Below are 21,197 nucleotides of genomic sequence, written 5' to 3'. Positions count from 1 at the left end.
CAACAATTATTTGATGTGGGTTTAAACGATAGAGTAATACTACACTCACAAATACTTCTCACTAACTTATCTCACAAATGCGACGTGTCAACTCGCATGGGTCTCGCCTGCCCAACAATAAGTCCCACCTAACCAAGCCAATTGCGAGCTGCCACATAGGGTTAGTGAGAGATGTTTGTAAGGCTAGTATTATTGTAAACGATATATACTAGGTAATTAAGTATGAATTTATTTGTATCATCAATGAACAATTTTGTACTAACGAACGCAAACAAAACTAAAAACGAAAAATATAATGGAAAGAGGGCTAGGGACTTACCAGAAATGGCGAATGGAGTGTTGTCCAGATCAAACAACTGGAGACGAAGACTCAAGGCGCTACGGTGAAGATGGGCGACCAACGACAGAGGTAAGAGTGAGATCTTAGACTAACAAACACAAAACAAACCCAAAATGAAAAATACAATGGAAAGAGGGCATTTGACTTACTGAAAAATGGAGATCGGAGTGATGAAGTCACAAACGAGATCAAGAAGAAGCAAACCAGTGGCAACAATGGAGGTTTAGGGCAAAGTCTCAGTCGAAATGTGTATTAGGGCTGAGAATTTTTTTTCTTTTTATATTGTAGTTTTAGTGAATAAAAGGGCATATCGGTCACAATATGCAAATATGTGAGGATAATATGGGCACACCAATATTTCGTGGTAGTTCTGAAAATATTGATAATAAGCAAGGCAATTTTGTCCGAAAAATTAAAAAACTAAGGACAAATCCATCTTCTTGTGTAAATTAGGTGTTTTATAATTATTAATAAAGTCAAGGATATTTTTGTCCACATTGCCCACTGTTTTGGGGCAAAATTGGACAAAAATTTGGCTACCATGAGTAATATTTTAATAATACTCCCCTAGGTAACATTATTCTCGACGATTTACCCTCAATTTGGCACTGTTGACACTTTTTTTCGGGAATTTTTTTTACAAAACAACCAAACATGGTATCTACCCAATTTAAAATATATTATCTCGTATATAATACAACCCGACCCACGGCCCCTATGAGTAACGATATATTACAGTGTCAGTGGCTCAACCTCTCAAAATAATGAATTGAGACTATTCTTTAATCCTTTTTTATTTATCTTCTCCTCTCTTTCTCTTTACTTTCCTTTATTTATTTATTTATTTTTTTCCTTTATCTCCTTTGAGCCTTTCTCACTTTTTTCTTCCATTCTCTCTCTCGCCAACACTAAAAAATAAAAAAATAAAAAATGTCAAGAATAAGCTAGAAGCACTGGGTTAAAATGTAATGTTTAATAGCTGGGTTAAAGTGTTAGAAATCAAAATATGTAAGAAACGCAGCGTTTTGTATAACGGCCTTATAAAAGAGCCGTGTGTCAGATTCTGCTCTTCTTCAATTTCACTTTTTCTCTTAATATTTCTAAAAATTCTCACACCAAACAAAAAAAAAAAAAAAAAAAAAATTTCACTGCTTTAATGGCATAAGGAATCAAAAAATCAATTAATGGAATTTCGAACTTCTTTTGCACCCAAAAGCATTTTATCTTTCTCCGAATGTCCTACTCTTTTAAATTATTACAGATCAAATCTTATAATCTTCATCTTCATTTTAAACAACCCATAAAAGTAAAACATTTATTGGGACCTTAATTTTTAGGCATTTAAACTACCTTCAAGGTTTCAAATTTTCAAAACCCCAAAGTTTGGCGCCTTCGAAGTTCGAACTAATAAGTTTTAAACCGATAAAAATATTAAGAAAGGAAATTCAAAGGATGAATGAATTTAAATTTGTGGAAGTCTTTAGCAATTCCGTTTCTGTAGGACATCAATTGACTTGGAAAAGAATTTTCTATTTTTATTTTTTATAATATTATATATTCTTAAATTTTTGGAATTATATAGATTTGTTCAAGGGTGTTTAAATATATAGGAAGCAATTCTTTAATTTTTTAATGTTATTTTAATAATTGGGAATTAAACTATTGTTCTAAACTTGCATTTAGCAGGAGAAATTCCTTTTTCATCCCTATCGTTTCAGTCTACTACTATTTAGTATACGTTTTAAATTACCATTGTTAGTCCTTTGAATTATAAAAGGTATTTGACCTTAATTTATATTAAAATGACAAAATACTTTTTTTAATGTTATTAAAATTTTATAAACATTGGTATAAGAATGCATTTATAAAAAAAAAAAAAAGGTAATAAAATTATATATATATACACATTATGCAGGGCAAATCCAAAATTGTAAATTAAAATCTACAAATTGAAATAAATAAACACAATCACGTTAGTTAATCAAAATTTAATAAATATGTTGAATTTGTAGTATATCATGTGTATTTTTCTTTTAATTTAATTAATATTGTTTGTGTAAATAATTTTTCATTTGTTGATAAGAAGTGTATTTTTATCATTTCAATGTAAATTTAGCAGCCAACTAATCTTTCATTAAGTCAAGAGAACAAAAAAAAGTATTATTTGAAACGAGAACTAAATAAATTATAACAATTGGCTAAACAGTATTGAACTGAAACCATAGAGAAAAAATTATTCTCCATTTAGCATAAAATTTTTGGAGTTTCGAGGGTGGTTTTGAAGTAAACCTTAAGTTTCAAGTGATATGATGACATATGCATGACATAACAGATGACATCTCAATAAGTCAGCGTGATGTAACAATTTCAAAACAATTTATATCCTTTCTCACAAACTCTGTGACTGTTGAATTAATAAGCAAATCTATTATAAACGACTAAAACGAAGGTAGTCGAAATATAAGTAAGTTTATAAAAAAGTTGTAAATAAATTATTCTTTCAATAATATTGATAAGAGAGAGATATTCTTCCCTCAGTTTCAAAAATCATAATTTTTGAATAATTATCGATTTTTTAATCACTTGCCCAACTATTTAAAAAAAAATAAACAACCCCTGAAATCCTAATGCCATCGAACCTCTGTTAAAATACACAAAGAGAAAAGAGATGTGAGGGAGCTGGACAGTGGCGGATCTAGGAATTTCCCCAATGGGGGCAAAATAAACCACAAAAAAAAATTAAAACCAATCATAACTACACTTTCTTTTTCATACAATGAGCTTCAATAAAAAGTTATAAAATACAAATAAATATCTTCAAAAACATAATTTTTGTAAAAGTAGAACAATTTTTCACAATTGTTCCTTGACTATTTCCTATTCTGAAAACGTTGGATAATCATCTCATTGTCAATTGTATCAAAACATTTTTCTCAATATAGATGACCAGCAATCATTCATCCATTAACTCTCATTCGATTGATAACCGATTCTCACAAGATTCATTGTAGAAAAACTCTTTCAACAGTCGCAGTCACAACTAATAAAACTAATGCAACTTTCACAAGTTTATACACCAACGTATGTAATTTCTTTTTTAAACCGAACTAAATTCTAACAAAACACAATTCCTTGTAACTCAGCAAATTTATCACAAGAACGTATGTCAATAACAAAATCTCAATCTGGTTCTCAAGTATTATCAACTCAAGTGCAGAAAAATCAAATAGATAAAACTGACCAAACTCATTCTTTTTCCTTTGCTTCTTCTTCTTTCTTCTTTATGGACTTTTCTCTTTCTTTTCTTTTTACAAACAAACCAATTTATATATAAAACAACTTCTTTGAATTATGAAACTACCCCAAGATTCTCTATTCTCACCATGACCTCGCCACATTAGCTTTTTGATGTAAAAATGCCCAGATTTCTCCCCTCAGTTAAATGCAAACCCAACAGTTTTTTTCCTTCATTTTTCACTCCTAATAAAACTTTTAAAAACTAATCGATCCTCTGCATAAAAATAAAAATCACAAAAAATATGAAATATATGTACTCGGATTAAAAATGGGTTTTACAAAAATAAATCTAAACAATCGTGGGGACGTTCCAAAATCTCATAGTTCTATAAGTGTAAAATTAAATAAATATAAGATATGGACTTTTTTCAAAAGTTGAGTGGGACTCTAGTCCCCACAAGTCATTAATTGGATCCGCCACTGGAGCTGGAGCTGGAGTGGAGTTGATGCATGCAGCAAACTTGACAGTAAAGTGAGCAAGAGAAGATTAGCTAGGCCTGCTCTGTCCATGTAAATCAAGTTTATGATCCTAAAACCAACCAATTGCACCATCAGTGAAGTAGCAGTCATGGACTTCACCTTCTTTCTTCTTTCTCCCGTTTACCTTCTACATCCAATAAAGTTTGAATAAACGTCAATTACATAACCATTAACGCGCTTGAAGTGTTTCAAACATGTGACTACTGAATTTTACCGGTTTCGTAATTGACGTGATCAGTTATATGACTTAAATCAATACTATAAGCTGGAAATTGCTAGAACCAAGCAAGACTATGTTAACATAGCTTGAGTATAATGAAATTCGCTGATAGAATCCATGAAAAGTGGATCTTGAGCTCTTAAACCTTACTAAATTCCTTCACAGGTGTATATTCACCATGTGCAACTTTTACTCGGCAAAATTCACATGTGCTGACATTATAAATAAGGTTCAACTTGACGTCTTACTCTTCATACATATTGCAAAACACTCATTCCTTAGAATCTCTATACAATAACCTGGCGAATATGAAGGTAAATATGAAAGAAGGTCATTCTTTTAGCTTGCATCAACAAATTTGCTTGATTATTGAATTTGTTGCCTTCATGTTAGTTATGATCATGATGTTATTGATTCATTTTGCAGCAAAAGATAATTAAAGGTGCAAGTGAGATGTGACAAATGCAGGTCCAAGGCCATGGAGACAGCCGCCGCCGCAGATGGATTAAATTTTGATCAAAAAATGAATGTAAACAGACCAATTGCCCTATGTGTGCTTTAAGTTTGCTTCTGTGATATGATATAGGTGTAATCCCAGTGGCACTAGATGGGGAATACAAAGACAAAGTAGGTGACGGAGTGGAGTTGACGCAGCCGACGACAATTCAATTGAACAAGAAGCTGGCCATGGAGCTTAGAAATGGTGGAAGAGTTCAGGAGAATGCAGGCAACGAAAATGAAGACGAAGATACACAACCACCTTCCAGTCCAAGTCTCCCAACTACACCATATCTATCAAGTATTATCAACCAGTAATGAGTATGTATTATATAGAGTTGTTCATGATCCTCAACCAGGCCCCTGCACCATCATGTAAACTTCAATTCAATTAATCCCTTCTTCTTCACCCTTTGGTTTAAGTACTTACAGATTGTGCGTTGAAGTACTGTAATTTTCATAAGCTTTTGCACAGAATAAGTAGATAATAACCAATTAGTTGATAAAAGAACATTGAAGTTATCGAGGTCACATAAAAAGAAGATCACAGAACTGATATATGAAAGAGAGGAAGGACGACGAAGGTCGGATCCCAAGAAGTTCCATATTCTTAGGAATTAGGATGATTCTTTGTACGCAGACAAAAATTCACCAACTTGGATTAATTATGGCTTTCTTGTGAGACACCGCTTTAAGAATATCACCAAAGTTCAGCAGGAATACGAGACTTTATTGTAAAATGAATATTTGAATAAACCTAACTTGTAAATATATAAGGTTCATATACACGTGGACCCAGACTAGACCGGTTGGTCTACTGGCAAGAACCGATCCCTAATCTGATCTACTAAATGGCTAAAACGAGTTTTAACTATTGAACCGGATTGACCCAAGGTTAGATTGGCAAAACAATACGTCACTTCGTCGATTCAACCACCGATTCAACCATTGGGTTAGAGAATTAGTGTGTCAGCATGATGTCAGATTAGTGACATCAACATGACTCAGCATGAAATTTTTAATTATAAAATTTATAATATTAGAGTTTTAAATTTTATTACATCACGCTAACATCGCATGATGTCACCAGTCTGACCGAGAAACCGGCTCCTTGAACGGGTAAGACGGTCCAGGTTTAAAACATATCATAATGTTGATGGTTTGTCTACAAAGTACATGATTGATCCATTAATGCTTACATGAACTTGCTTATGAAATTGATCCTCATCAACTTTGTGCATACTCATATAAACAATGACTCTCCATTCATATGAAGTGATGATGATCTTCAAGAACACATGTAGTGGCTATACGTTGTCTATTTATCATTGGCACAGTTTGGCATCACTAGGAAAATTAGTACTGATAAGTATAAAGCTCAATCCACAGAATCACAGACCAAAAATTTATGCCACGTGAAAAGCAACAAAGAGCAACTTTTCAATACCATAAAAATTTGCATAATATATTAAGGTGTGATCACATGTAAGAATAAATATTACAAAAAATGCAGAGAAATGTAGTTAATTATACCCTTTTACTTCATTACAAAATTCTAAATGAACTCGGTTGCAAATAACAATCATTCCCTCACTCAAGTGATCCCATCAAGATACTAGAATTTTCTGTACTGGTTCTTGTAATTGACTTGAATTATAAATTGACTGAACTCAAGAAACTGCTAAATTATTAGAAGTCAGCAAAGACTAGATGGAAACTCAGTGTGAATGGAATTATATTGGTACATAGAATCCATAAAAAGTGGATCTTGAGCTCTTGAAACTTTGCATGCAAGTTTATTAACTTAGCAATACTGACATGTATTTACATTATACAAAGAAACTTTGACACGTTCAATTTAGTTATAATCTCTACGCAATAACATATACAAGACGAAAAAAATATGAAGGTAAGCTATGAAATTGATTAAAACTGCAACCCCTCTCTTTTGCTTGATCCATTTTCTTCCAGGGAAGATGGTTCATTTGCTGTTTAGCTCCATGCATTGAAGGAAGGCTAGATATGTGTTTATGTAATTATAATGCATGTTGATTTTATGGTGCAGCAAACGATAGTCATTAAGGTGGACGTAATAAATTGTAACAACTGCAGGGCGAAGGCCATGGAGACAGCCAACGACATGGATGGTATGTGAAGCGCATTAATTTTTAAATTTATTTTAAGCTTGATGTTTCTAAGTTAGATGTTGAATTTTGATCATAAAAAATGGAGGACTGAAAACCCTTTTTGTCAAATTTGATGTTGTTTAAGGTGTTTTGTGATATGATAATAGGTATAGAATCCGTGAGATTGGTTAACAGAGAAAATATAGTGGTGACTGGAGATGGAGTTGATGCAGCCAAATTGTGCAGCAAATTGAAAAAGAGGCTTGGCTTTGCAAGCTTAGAAATTGTGAAGGAATTCCAAGAGACAACTGAAGATAATTATGGGACAAATCCAACTCCATATACATCATATTGTGAAAAGTGTAGAGATCCTGACTCATGCTGTTGCACCATTCTTTAATTAGAATGTTTCTTCCTTCCCCCCATTTTTTTTTTTTTTTTTAATTATTTGATTTTTATTGTGCATCGGAAAGTGGGATTAGTTTTGATTCCTCAACATTTTATTTGTTCTTCTAAATGTACCCTAATATGTATATCCTTTTGTATGTACTGTACAAAATGGGTTTAAAATAAATAATACATGTGATCTTTTTTTGTTGATCGATTAGGTCTAAAAATATAATAAGAGATCGAATTAAATCACACAGAAATCTTATTATCGTTAATTTGAGTATATTTTATATGCTTATATATATATATATATATAAGCATTACATTGTTTCTTTGTCATATAGAAAATATAGGCCTCTGAATTATTAAAGATTAATTGATCATTTTATTTGGTTCATTTTGAGTTGAATAAGAAGGATGTTGTCACAGTATTCAAAATATCTTTATATAAAACTTCAAAGGATTGGCCTAGCAGTTAAGAAAATTTGTTCTACTTATATTTGTAACTTATCTTGGAACATTAGATTTGTAAGGTATTCAATCAGTTCTAAAGATTAATTGAGGTACGTGCAAGCTAGCTCAAATACCCCGATCATCAAAAAAAATATCTTTATATAATGTATGTTAGCTTTAACCACTCCATATAACAATGAGATTCCAAGATTACATAAGGATGATTTCATATATGTTAGTGAAAGAAAGAGGGAGACAAAAGGATGTCATAATCTCGAGATAATACTTTGTACAGAGACAAAATCGATTCACCAGCATGGAATTATGACTTTTTCATTTGGTATTTTACAGCTTTAAGAGAATCACCAAGTTCAGCATCATCACATGGCTTCATTCCACTATCAATATTTGTATAAAACAATTCAAGTAATGGTATATAAAATAACAGGATTGCATTTGTATTAGGTGTAGGCATTCTCAACAAGATATGGCCAGGTACAGTCTGGTAGAACTTCATTATTGGTAGATACCAAACTTGGTCAATATTTTCTTGCCTCTACAGCTTAAAGAACATACAAATACAATGGCACAAGAACAATTACAAATAAACTAAAGAAAGTCATGTCCTTTCCACTAATTATAAAATTCTAAATAAACTCGGTTTCAATCAAACAAAAATATCACCGCGTTCATAACATGTGATCATTGAAATTTTTTACTATTTTCATAATTGACTTAATAAACTGTTGACTTAAAATCAATACCGGACGATCGACTTAAACCAATGACAGTGCTGAATTTAGAGGAAGCCAAGGGATTCTATGTTAGCTCAGTGTGAATGGACATTATATTAATTCTTAGGTTAGTGCAAATGGACATAATATTGGTACATAAAATCCATAAAATCTGGATCTTGAGTTCTTGAAACCTTAAAATATTCCTTCTACCATAGAAAATTAACCATGTCTGTGCATGAACGCGTTTACTGTTTAGAAAATTCTCCTGTGTTGACATATATAAATAGGAATCAGGAGTTCTTATTCTTCATCATATTGCGACACATTCAAATCATATACAATCTCTAAACAATAACAAAACTCTTCTTGTGGTTGTGGTTGTGTCTGGCAGAGATGAAGGTTTGTAATTAAGCTATAACACGATGAATATACTAGCTGCTTTCATGTTTGAGGCTAATGTTTGTTTCACCAGAAAACTAATGTGTTTATGTAATAATGATGATGATGTTCCTTGTTTTAATTTTGCAGCAAAAGATAGTTATAAAGGTGCAAGTGAGATGTGACAAATGCAGGTCCAAGGCCATGGAGACAGCCGCCGTCGCAGATGGTATTTGCAGTCACATTTAAATCTGTTCTCTATATTTGCTCATTCGCCCATTTTTTATGTTCTTTAAGTTATTTTTGTGGTATTATATAGGTGTAATCTCGGTGGCATTAGAAGGGGAAAACAAAGACAAAGTTGTACAGAGGAGTCCAACTGTGATCTTCTGTGACAACCAGTCAGTCATGGCAATGGAAAAAAAATCCTGTCTCACACAGCAGAACCAAGCCATCAAAATTAAGTTCATATTGTGAGAGAGGCAGAAAGTAATGGGAAAATTAAATTGATCCATTAATGTAGGGGTGAAGACCAGGTGGCGAACATCATGACCAAGGCTTTATCCAAAGCCAAGTTTGAGAATTTAAGACTCAAACTTGGTGTTTCCAGCAAGATTATCAACGAGTGTGAAGATGGTAATAATTTGTTGGAAATGCAGAAATTTCAGCAAAGTTTCAAATGTTTTTTGGCGCCAAGAGTTCAAGTTACTGTTACAGCCAGTGCAGTGGTGAAGCTAATGTTTTTGTTGAATTATTGTGATGTTTTTGTGACATGTTTAGTTGAATTATTGTGATGTTTTTGTGACATGTTTAGTTGAGTTTAGTTGTGATTAAGAAATGTTTTGTTGTAGTGTTATTTCAAAATCAATGTGTAAAAATTATCCACCGCATTAGGTTGTTTTAGGTGAAACAGTGGATGATTTTGTACAATATTATCCTTAATCTATGAATGAAAAACAGAGCATCATTTTCATCTTGCTGCCGTCTCTTTCCTTTGCAAAATCACTCTTCTTCATCACTCTCAGTAGAACCAACAGAACCAACAAGAATCTCTGTACAATAACCTGGCGAATATGAAGGTAATATGAAAGAAGGTTCATTCTTTCAGCTTGCTACAATTTGCTTGCTTATTGAATTGTTGCCTTCATGTTAATTATGATCGTGATGTTATTTGATTTCATTTTGCAGCAAAAGATAATTATAAAGGTGCAAGTGAGATGTGACAAATGCAGGTCCAACGCCATGGAGACAGCCCGCCGCCGCAGATGGTATTAAATTTTGATCAAAAAATGAATGTAAAACAGACCCAATTGCCCAATTTGTTGTTTTTAAGTTTGCTTTTGTGATATGATATAGGTGTAATCTCTGTGGCACGATGGGGAATACAAAGCAAAGTGTGGTGATCGGAGAGAGATGGATGACGCAGCCGACTTGACAATTCAATTGAACAAGAAGCTTGGCCATGCGAGCTTAGAAATGGTGGAAGAAGTTCAGGAGAATGTAGGCAACGAAAATGAAGACCAAGCTACACAACCACCTCCAGTCCAAGTTCTCCAACTACACCATATCCCATGTTATTATCAAAATAGTTTTGAGTATGAATTATTTAGAGTTGTTATTGATCCTCAACCAAGCTCCTGCACCATCATGTAAACTGCAATTCAGTTATATCTCCTCTCTTCTTCACCCTTTATGGTTAAGTACTTACAGATTGTACCTTGAAGTACTGTAATTTTCATCAGCTTTTGCACAGAATAAATAGATAATAATCAATTATGTTGATAAAAAGAACATTGAAGTTATCGAGGTCACATAAAAAGAAGAATACATAACTGAAAATAGAAAGAGAGGAAGGACGACGAAGGGTCGGATCCCAAGAAGTTCCATATTCTTGGATGATTCTTTGTACGCGGACAAAAAAAATTCACCAACTTGTATTAATTATGGCTTGTCTTGTGAAACACCGCTTTAAAGAATATCACCAAGTTCAGTAGGAATACGAGACTTTATTGTAAAGTGAATATTGAGTAAAAGAAATCTATAAGATATAAAGAATCTGGCCTCACATTCTTAAAATAACAACAGCAGAATTTATTTGAGGCTAGTACATTAACATGAAGGTAAAGCTAGTACATTGAAACAGTAAAAATATGAAAGTATCAAGGATTCAATTTATTTCTAAAATAAACTAACTTTTTAAATATATAGTTTCATATATATGTAAACCCGGATCGGACTGGACTGGTGGTCCTACTAGCTGGGAACCGATCCACTAATGGCTAAAACGGGTTTAACTATTGGACCGGATTGACCGAGGTTAAACTAGCGAAACAATACGTCACATCATCAATTCAACCACCGGTTCAACAACTAGTAATGTCAGCATGATGTGGGTCGCGACGTCAACATGACATCAGCATGAAATTTATTTATTATTATAAATTTATAATTATTAAAGTTTTTAATTTTATACATCATGCTAACGTTAGCATGATGTCACTAGTGACCCGAGAAACTGGTTCCTTAATTAGGTCAAGGCTGTCTGGGTTTAAAACATTGATCATAAGATATGTTTGTCTAAAAGAGTATATGATTGATCCATCAATGCTTACATGAACTTGTTTATGAAATCGATCCCATCAACTTTGTGCATCCTCATATAAACAATTGGTCTTCCATTCATATTGAAAAGTGATGGTGATCTTTCAAGAACATTTATATAGGTCTATACTTTAGTCTATTTATCATCTGGTCACAGTTTGGCATCACTTGGGAAAATTCAATACTGATAAGTATAAAGCTCAATCCACACATCACAGACCAAAGATTTAAGCCAAGGTGAAAAGCAAACAAGAGCATACTTTTCAATACACATATAAATCTTGCATAATAATATTTAAGGTGTGATCACATGTAGAATATATTACAAATAATGCAGAGAAATGGAGTTAATTATACCTTTCTACTTCATTATAAAATTCTAAATAACTCGGTTGCCAATTAAATAACAATCATTCCTCACTCTAAGTGATCCCATCAAGATACTACTGAATTTTTCTGTACTGGTTCTTGTAAGACTTGAACTCAAGATACTGCTAAATTATTAGAAGTCAAGCAAAGACTAGTTGGAAACTCAGTGTGAATGGAATTAATTGGTACATAGAATCCATAAAAAGTGGATCTTGAGCTCTTGAAACTTGCATGCAAGTTTATTAACTTAGCAATACTGACATGTATTACATTATACAAAGAAACTTTGACACGTTCAATTTAGTTATACTCTACGCAATAACTATACAAGACGAAAAAAATTGAAGGTAAGCTATGAAATTGATTAAAACTGCAACCCCTTCTTGCGTTTTTCATGTATCTTTAATCAATAGAGAAAGTCTTTTTCTTCTCAGATCTTCACTTTAAGCTTCAAACACTTTCAATCTCAAAATTCCACACTTTGTGCATACTCATATAAACAGTTGAGTCTTCCATTCATATTGAAAAGTGATGATGATCTTTCAAGAACATTTTATGTAGTGGTCTATACTTTATTTATCATCTGGTCACAGTTTGGCATCACTTGGGAAAATTCAGTACTGATAAGTATAAAGCTCAATCCAAAGAAATCACAGACCAGAAATTTATGCCACGCTGAAAAGCAAACAAAGAGCATACTTTTCAATACAAATATAAAATCTTGCATAATAATATTTAAGGTGTGATCACATGTAAGAATAAATATTACAAATAATGCAGAGAAATTTAGTTAATTATACCCGTTCTACTTCATTATAAAATTCTAAATGAACGCGGTTGCCAATTAAATAACAATCATTCCCTCACTCTAAGTGATCCCATCAAGATACTATTGAATTTGTCTGTCCTGGTTCTTGTAATTGACTTAATATTATTAATTGACTTGAACTCAAGATACTATTAAATTATTAGAAGTCAAGCAAAGACTATATGGAAACTCAGTGTGAATGGAATTATATTGGTACATAGAATCCATAAAAAGTGGATCTTGAGCTCTTGAAACTTTGCATGCAAGTTTATTAACTTAGCAATACTGACATGTATTTACATTATACAAAGAAACTTTGACACGTTCAATTTAGTTATAATCTCTACGCAATAACATATACAAGACGAAAAAAATATGAAGGTAAGCTATGAAATTGATTAAAACTGCAACCCCTCTCTTTTGCTTGATCCATTTTCTTCCAGGGAAGATGGTTCATTTGTTGTTTAGCTTCATGCATTGAAGGAAGGCTAGATATGTGTTTATGTAATTATAATGCATTTTGATTTTATGGTGCAGCAAAAGATAGTTATTAAGGTGGACGTAATAAATTGTAACAACTGCAGGGCGACGGCCATGGAGACAGCCAACGACATGGATGGTATGTGAAGCGCATTAATTTTTAAATCTATTTTAAACTTGATGTTTCTAAGTTAGATGTTGAATTTTGATCATAAAAAATGAAGGATAGATTCAGATAAAGATATTCCAATTAGAGGTACCAAACCTCTGGTAGAGGTTTATGAAAGGTGTAATGTAGCCTTACTTGAACCTGCAAATTATAATGAAGCTGCTAAGTCAGATACTTGGAGGAATGCAATAAAGGAGGATTTAAGCATGATTGAGAAGAATGGCACTTAGGAATTGGTAGACAGACCAACAACCAGAAAAATGATCCAAGTTAAATGAATTTACAAAAGAAAATTAAATCCAGATGGATCAGTTTATAGACATAAAGCAAGGTTGGTTGTCAAGGGGTTTGCTCAACAATTTGAAGTAGACTTCTTGGATACGTTTGCGGATACGTTTGCACCCGTGGCCACGCATGATACAATCAAGCTTCTCCTTGTTTTAGCAACCCAATTTGAATGGAGGATTTATCAGCTAGATGTTAAGTCTGCATTCTTTTGAATCGTTGGCTCAATGAAGAAATTTATGCGGAGCAGCCGGAGGGATATGAAGTAGAAGGGCAGGAGAACAAAATTTATCTATTGAGGAAGGCATTATATGGCCTAATATAGGCCCCTAGAGCCTAGTATATAGTAGAATCAATGATCATTTAATTAATTTGGGATACATGAGGAGCCCTAGTGAACACACATTGTATGAGAGAGAGCTGGAAGGGGAGTTCATTATTGTATCACTATATGTAGATGATTTGCTCATCACGGGAAGTAGTCTAATTCAACTGGAAGAATTTAAGAAGGCAATGCACAATGAGTTTGAAATGACTGATCTAGGGAAAATGTCTTATTTTCTTGGAATGGAGATTAGTCAAACTCAACATGGGATATTTGTTAGCCAAAGAAAATATCATAATGAAATACTAAACAAGTTCAACATCGATAGGTACAAACCAGTGGACACTTCGCTGGTTGTAAACTTGAAGATGAGCAAAGATAATGGGGCTGTGAAGATTATGAGGGAATTTATAGAAGTTTGATTGGCTATCTATTGTACTTGACAGCCACTAGGCCTGACTTAATGTTTGTAACAAGCCTCTTCTCTAGGTTCATGAGCAACCCAAGTAAAGTTCATCTCAAGGCAACCAAGAGGGTGTTGAGGTACATTAAAGGAAGTTCTAATCTTAGTGTATGGTTTAAGAAGTCTGAAAATTTTCAGCTTGTTGGATACTCTGACAATGATTGAGCTGGATGCATTGATGATATGAGAAGTACTTCCGGTTATGCCTTCTTCTTGAATTCAGGTGCTATATGTTGGCTATCCAAAAAACAGGACACCATAGCTCGGTCCACAGTAGAAGCAGAATACATTTCTATTGCTATTGCCATAAACCAAGCCACATGGCTTAGAAAAATCTTGGAGGATTTGAGGCAAACACAGAGGAGTCCAACTGTGATCTTCTGTGACAACCAGTCAGTCATGGCAATGGAAAAAAAATCCTGTCTCACACAGCAGAACCAAGCACATCAAAATTAAGTTTCATATTGTGAGAGAGGCAGAAAGTAATGGGAAAATTAAATTGATCCATTAATGTAGGGGTGAAGACCAGGTGGCGAACATCATGACCAAGGCTTTATCCAAAGCCAAGTTTGAGAATTTAAGACTCAAACTTGGTGTTTCCAGCAAGATTATCAACGAGTGTTGAAGATGGTAATAATTTGTTGGAAATGCAGAAATATTCAGCTAAAGTTTCAAATTGTTTTTGGCGCCAAGAGTTCAAGTTACTGTTACAGCCAGTGCAGTGGTTGAAGCTAATGTTTTTGTTGAATTATTGTGATGTTTTTGTGACATGTTTAGTTGAATTATTGTGATGTTTTTGTGACATGTTTAGTTGAGTTTAGTTGTGATTAAGAAATGTTTTGTTGTAAGTTTATTTCAAAATTCCAATGTGTAAAAATTATCCACCGCATTAGGTTGTTTTAGGTGAAACAGTGGATTGATTTTGTACATATATTATCCTTAATCTATGAATGAAAAACAGAGCACTCATTTTCATCTTGCTGCCGTCTCTTTCCTTTGCAAAATCACTCTTCTTCATCACTCTCCAGTAGAACCAACAGAACCAACAAGAATCTCTGTACAATAACCTGGCGAATATGAAGGTAAATATGAAAGAAGGTTCATTCTTTCAGCTTGCTACAATTTGCTTGCTTATTGAATTTGTTGCCTTCATGTTAGTTATGATCATGATGTTATTTGATTTCATTTTGCAGCAAAAGATAATTATAAAGGTGCAAGTGAGATGTGACAAATGCAGGTCCAACGCCATGGAGACAGCCGCCGCCGCAGATGGTATTAAATTTTGATCAAAAAATGAATGTAAAACAGACCCAATTGCCCAATTTGTTGTTCTTTAAGTTTGCTTTTGTGATATGATATAGGTGTAATCTCTGTGGCACTAGATGGGGAATACAAAGACAAAGTAGTGGTGATCGGAGATGGAGTTGACGCAGCCGACTTGACAATTCAATTGAACAAGAAGCTTGGCCATGCGAGCTTAGAAATGGTGGAAGAAGTTCAGGAGAATGTAGGCAACGAAAATGAAGACCAAGCTACACAACCACCTTCCAGTCCAAGTTCTCCAACTACACCATATCCACCATGTTATTATCAAAATAGTTGTGAGTATGAATTATTTAGAGTTGTTATTGATCCTCAACCAAGCTCCTGCACCATCATGTAAACTGCAATTCAGTTATATAACCTCTTCTTCTTCACCCTTTATGGTTTAAGTACTTACAGATTGTACCTTGAAGTACTGTAATTTTCATAAGCTTTTGCACAGAATAAATAGATAATAATCCAATTATGTTGATAAAAAGAACATTGAAGTTATCGAGGTCACATAAAAAGAAGAATCACATAACTGAAAATAGAAAGAGAGGAAGGACGACGAAGGGTCGGATCCCAAGAAGTTCCATATTCTTAGGATGATTCTTTGTACGCGGACAAAAAAATTCACCAACTTGTATTAATTATGGCTTGTCTTGTGAAACACCGCTTTAAAGAATATCACCAAAGTTCAGTAGGAATACGAGACTTTATTGTAAAGTGAATATTTGAGTAAAAGAAATCTATAAGATATAATAGAATCTGGTCCTCCACATTCTTAAAATAACAACAGCAGAATTTTATTTGAGGCTAGTACATTAACATGAAGGTAAAGCTAGTACATTGAAACAGTAAAAATATGAAAGTATCAAGGATTTCAATTTATTTCTAAAATTAAACTAACTTTTTAAATATATAAGTTTCATATATATGTAAACCCGGATCGGACTGGACTGGCTGGTCCTACTAGCTGGGAACCGATCCACTAAATGGCTAAAACGGGTTTAACTATTGGACCGGATTGACCCGAGGTTAAACTAGCGAAACAATACGTCACATCATCAATTCAACCACCGGTTCAACAACTAGTAATGTCAGCATGATGTCGGGTCAGCGACGTCAACATGACATCAGCATGAAATTTATTTAATTATTATAAATTTATTAATTATTAAAGTTTTAAATTTTTATTACATCATGCTAACGTTAGCATGATGTCACTAGTCTGACCCGAGAAACTGGTTCCTTAATTAGGTCAAGGCTAGTCTGGGTTTAAAAACATTGATCATAAGTTAATATGTTTGTCTAAAAGAGTATATGATTGATCCATCAATGCTTACATGAACTTGTTTATGAAATCGATCCTCATCAACTTTGTGCATCCTCATATAAACAATTGAGTCTTCCATTCATATTGAAAAGTGATGGTGATCTTTCAAGAACATTTTATATAGTGGTCTATACTTTAGTCTATTTATCATCTGGTCACAGTTTGGCATCACTTGGGAAAATTCAATACTGATAAGTATAAAGCTCAATCCACACATCACAGACCAAAGATTTAAGCCAAGGTGAAAAGCAAACAAGAGCATACTTTTCAATACACATATAAAATCTTGCATAATAATATTTAAGGTGTGATCACATGTAAGAATAAATATTACAAATAATGCAGAGAAATGGAGTTAATTATACCCTTTCTACTTCATTATAAAATTCTAAATGAACTCGGTTGCCAATTAAATAACAATCATTCCCTCACTCTAAGTGATCCCATCAAGATACTACTGAATTTTTCTGTACTGGTTCTTGTAATTGACTTGAACTCAAGATACTGCTAAATTATTAGAAGTCAAGCAAAGACTAGTTGGAAACTCAGTGTGAATGGAATTATATTGGTACATAGAATCCATAAAAAGTGGATCTTGAGCTCTTGAAACTTTGCATGCAAGTTTATTAACTTAGCAATACTGACATGTATTTACATTATACAAAGAAACTTTGACACGTTCAATTTAGTTATAATCTCTACGCAATAACATATACAAGACGAAAAAAATATGAAGGTAAGCTATGAAATTGATTAAAACTGCAACCCCTCTCTTTTGCTTGATCCATTTTCTTCCAGGGAAGATGGTTCATTTGCTGTTTAGCTCCATGCATTGAAGGAAGGCTAGATATGTGTTTATGTAATTATAATGCATGTTGATTTTATGGTGCAGCAAACGATAGTCATTAAGGTGGACGTAATAAATTGTAACAACTGCAGGGCGAAGGCCATGGAGACAGCCAACGACATGGATGGTATGTGAAGCGCATTAATTTTTAAATTTATTTTAAGCTTGATGTTTCTAAGTTAGATGTTGAATTTTGATCATAAAAAATGGAGGACTGAAAACCCTTTTTGTCAAATTTGATGTTGTTTAAGGTGTTTTGTGATATGATAATAGGTATAGAATCCGTGAGATTGGTTAACAGAGAAAATATAGTGGTGACTGGAGATGGAGTTGATGCAGCCAAATTGTGCAGCAAATTGAAAAAGAGGCTTGGCTTTGCAAGCTTAGAAATTGTGAAGGAATTCCAAGAGACAACTGAAGATAATTATGGGACAAATCCAACTCCATATACATCATATTGTGAAAAGTGTAGAGATCCTGACTCATGCTGTTGCACCATTCTTTAATTAGAATGTTTCTTCCTTCCCCCCATTTTTTTTTAATTATTTTATTTTTATTGTGCATCGGAAAGTGGGATTAGTTTTGATTCCTCAACACTTTATTTGTTCTTCTAAATGTACCCTAAAGTATATTCTTTTGTATGTACTGTACAAAATTGATTAAAATATATAATACATCTGATCTTATTTTGTTGATCGATTAGGTCTAAAAATATAATAAGAGGTCGAATTAAATCACACAAAATCTTATTATTGTTAATTTGAGTATATTTTATACGCTTATATACAAATATATATATATATACATTTTTTCTTTGTCATGGAGAAAATATAGGCCTCTGAATTATTAAAGATTAATTGATCATTTTATTTGGTTCATTTTGAGTTGAATAAGAAGGATGCCGTCATAGTATTCAAAATATCTTTATATAAAACTTCAAAGGATTGGCCTAGCAGTTAAGAAAATTTATTCTACTTACATTTGTAACTTATCTTGGAACATTAGATTTATAGAATATTCAATCAATTCTAAAAATTAATTAAAGTACCCGCAAGTTAGCTCAAATACCCTGGCCATCAAAAAAAAATATTTATATAATATATGTTATGTTAGTGAAAGAAAGAGGGAGACAAAAGGATGTCATAATCTCGAGATAATACTTTGTACACAGACAAAAACGATTCACCAGCATGGAATTATGACTTTGCCATATGGTATTTTACAGCTTTAAGAGAATCACCAAGTTCAGCATCATCACATGGCTTCATTCCAAGATCAATATTTGTATAGAACAAGTCAATAAATGGTATATAAAATAACAGGATTGCATTTGTATTAGGTGTAGGCATTCTCAACAAGATATGGCCAGGTACAGTCTGGTAGAACTTCATTATTGGTAGATACCAAACTTGGTCAATAGTTTCTTGCCTCTACAGCTTAAAGAACATACAAATACAATGGCACAAGAACAATTACAAATAAACTAAAGAAAGTCATGTCCTTTCCACTAATTATAAAATTCTAAATAAACTCGGTTTCAATCAAACAAAAATATCCCCGCGTTCATAACATGTGATCATTGAAATTTTTTACTATTTTCATAATTGACTTAATAAACTGTTGACTTAAAATCAATACCGGACGATCGACTTAAACCAATGACAGTGCTGAATTTAGAGGAAGCCAAGGGATTCTATGTTAGCTCAGTGTGAATGGACATTATATTAATTCTTAGGTTAGTGCAAATGGACATAATATTGGTACATAAAATCCATAAAATCTGGATCTTGAGTTCTTGAAACCTTAAAATATTCCTTCTACCATAGAAAATTAACCATGTATGTGCATGAATGCGTTTACTATTTAGAAAATTCTCCTGTGTTGACATATATAAATAGGAATCAGGAGTTCTTATTCTTCATCATATTGCGACACATTCAAGTCATATACAATCTCTAAACAATAACAAAACTGTTCTTGTGGTTGTGGTTGTGTCTGGCAGAGATGAAGGTTTGTAATTAAGCTATAACATGATGAATATACTAGCTGCCTTCATGTTTGAGGCTAATGTTTGTTTCACCAGAAAACTAATGTGTTTATGTATTAATGATGATGATGTTCCTTTTTTTAATTTTGCAGCAAAAGATAGTTATAAAGGTGCAAGTGAGATGTGACAAATGCAGGTCCAAGGCCATGGAGACAGCTGCCGTCGCAGATGGTATTTGCAGTCACATTTAAATCTGTTCTCTATATTTGCTCATTCGCCCATTTTTTATGTTCTTTAAGTTATTTTTGTGGTATTATATAGGTGTAATCTCGGTGGCATTAGAAGGGGAAAACAAAGACAAAGTTGTGGTGATCGGAGAAGGAGTTGATGCAGCAGACTTGGCAAGTGAATTGAAGAAGAAGCTTGGCCATGCGAGCTTAGAAATAGTGGAAGAAGTGAAGGAGAAAAAGGACAACCAAAATGAGAACAAAGATACGACTTCACCCGCATCATATTCATATGCTTATCAACCTCAGTATGAATTATATAGAGTTGCTTATGATCCTCAGCCAAGCCCCTGCACCATCATGTAAACCCAACTTCAATATTAACGCTTCCCTTCTTCTCGTCCTTACTATTTTCAGACAAACAATAACCACATATATATATATATATATGATTCGTTTCGCTTCTCATCTGTAATGGCTTGGCCTTTTTATGGCAGATATATATATTGGTGAACAAACTCATTTCTTCTATATTTTTAATTAAGGGAAAGCGAATTAGTATATGATTTATTAATTTGAATCTGCCATCAGTACAAGAATGACTTTTATCTATTGTTTGTGAAAGTTCTGTTTATGAAAACATATGTTAATATGAGTTTGCAGCTTCTAGCGAGGACATATATATATATATATTATGTTTCCTCACGAGGTTACTAACTATCTTACTACTTTTGTTAAAATTACATATGGTATCCGTACTATGCATTTACAAATGATAGTAAGATGGTTAATAAGATCGTAAGTAAGCATAATACATATATATATATATATTAAAAAAAGTTGGTCAACGAACATGGCGGTTATCCCTATCTCTCCATGGCTTCAGCAACCGAACAATGCCTTAAAAGAACATTGAAGTTGCCGAGGTCATATATATGAATTCTAAGTTGTACTAAAGTATTATTTGAAGAATAAATTACAAGATAAAATAATCTATAGTAACAAAATCTAGACATTCATATTCTTAAAAAAGAATAAAGCATGCAAGCACCACTGAAACAACAATATCTAGTACT

General features: G+C 33.1%; 3 protein-coding genes across 4 annotated transcripts; all 3 read left to right on the top strand.

Moving 5' to 3' along the window:
• The first annotated feature begins 6,738 nt into the window (after positions 1-6,738).
• Positions 6,739-7,361, top strand: LOC116111287 (heavy metal-associated isoprenylated plant protein 47-like). Its single transcript, XM_031397489.1, has 3 exons — positions 6,739-6,744; positions 6,901-6,982; positions 7,129-7,361. Exons 1-3 carry the CDS (start codon positions 6,739-6,741, stop codon positions 7,359-7,361), a joined length of 321 nt encoding a protein of 106 aa, XP_031253349.1.
• A 1,499-nt stretch (positions 7,362-8,860) lies between these two features.
• LOC116111324 (heavy metal-associated isoprenylated plant protein 47-like) lies at positions 8,861-20,671 on the top strand. 2 transcript variants are annotated; one of them, XM_031397521.1, is made up of 3 exons: positions 8,861-8,940; positions 9,070-9,148; positions 20,216-20,671. In XM_031397521.1, exons 1-3 carry the CDS (start codon positions 8,935-8,937, stop codon positions 20,485-20,487), a joined length of 357 nt encoding a protein of 118 aa, XP_031253381.1. In that variant the 5' UTR covers positions 8,861-8,934; the 3' UTR covers positions 20,488-20,671. The 2 variants fall into 2 exon arrangements, with proteins under 2 accessions (XP_031253381.1, XP_031253382.1); XM_031397522.1 differs by lacking the exons at positions 8,861-8,940; positions 9,070-9,148 and adding exons at positions 19,838-19,917; positions 20,047-20,125.
• On the top strand, positions 15,389-16,153 carry LOC116111323 (heavy metal-associated isoprenylated plant protein 47-like). Its single transcript, XM_031397520.1, has 3 exons — positions 15,389-15,501; positions 15,613-15,691; positions 15,781-16,153. Exons 1-3 carry the CDS (start codon positions 15,496-15,498, stop codon positions 16,080-16,082), a joined length of 387 nt encoding a protein of 128 aa, XP_031253380.1. The 5' UTR covers positions 15,389-15,495; the 3' UTR covers positions 16,083-16,153.
• Positions 20,672-21,197: the final 526 nt, after the last annotated feature.

This window comes from Pistacia vera, unplaced genomic scaffold (assembly GCF_008641045.1).
Source record: "Pistacia vera cultivar Batoury unplaced genomic scaffold, PisVer_v2 Contig630, whole genome shotgun sequence".
Classification (NCBI taxonomy): Eukaryota; Viridiplantae; Streptophyta; class Magnoliopsida; order Sapindales; family Anacardiaceae; genus Pistacia; species Pistacia vera.
Note: the sequence above shows the minus strand (reverse complement) of the source record. Positions and strands in the feature narration are given on the sequence as shown.

Coding starts and splice junctions, on each gene's coding strand:
- LOC116111287 (XM_031397489.1), top strand. Junction 6,983..7,128: donor GACAGCCAACGACATGGATG/GTATGTGAAGCG, acceptor ATATGATAATAG/GTATAGAATCCGTGAGATTG.
- LOC116111324 (XM_031397521.1), top strand. Junction 9,149..20,215: donor GACAGCCGCCGTCGCAGATG/GTATTTGCAGTC, acceptor GGTATTATATAG/GTGTAATCTCGGTGGCATTA.
- LOC116111323 (XM_031397520.1), top strand. Junction 15,692..15,780: donor GACAGCCGCCGCCGCAGATG/GTATTAAATTTT, acceptor GATATGATATAG/GTGTAATCTCTGTGGCACTA.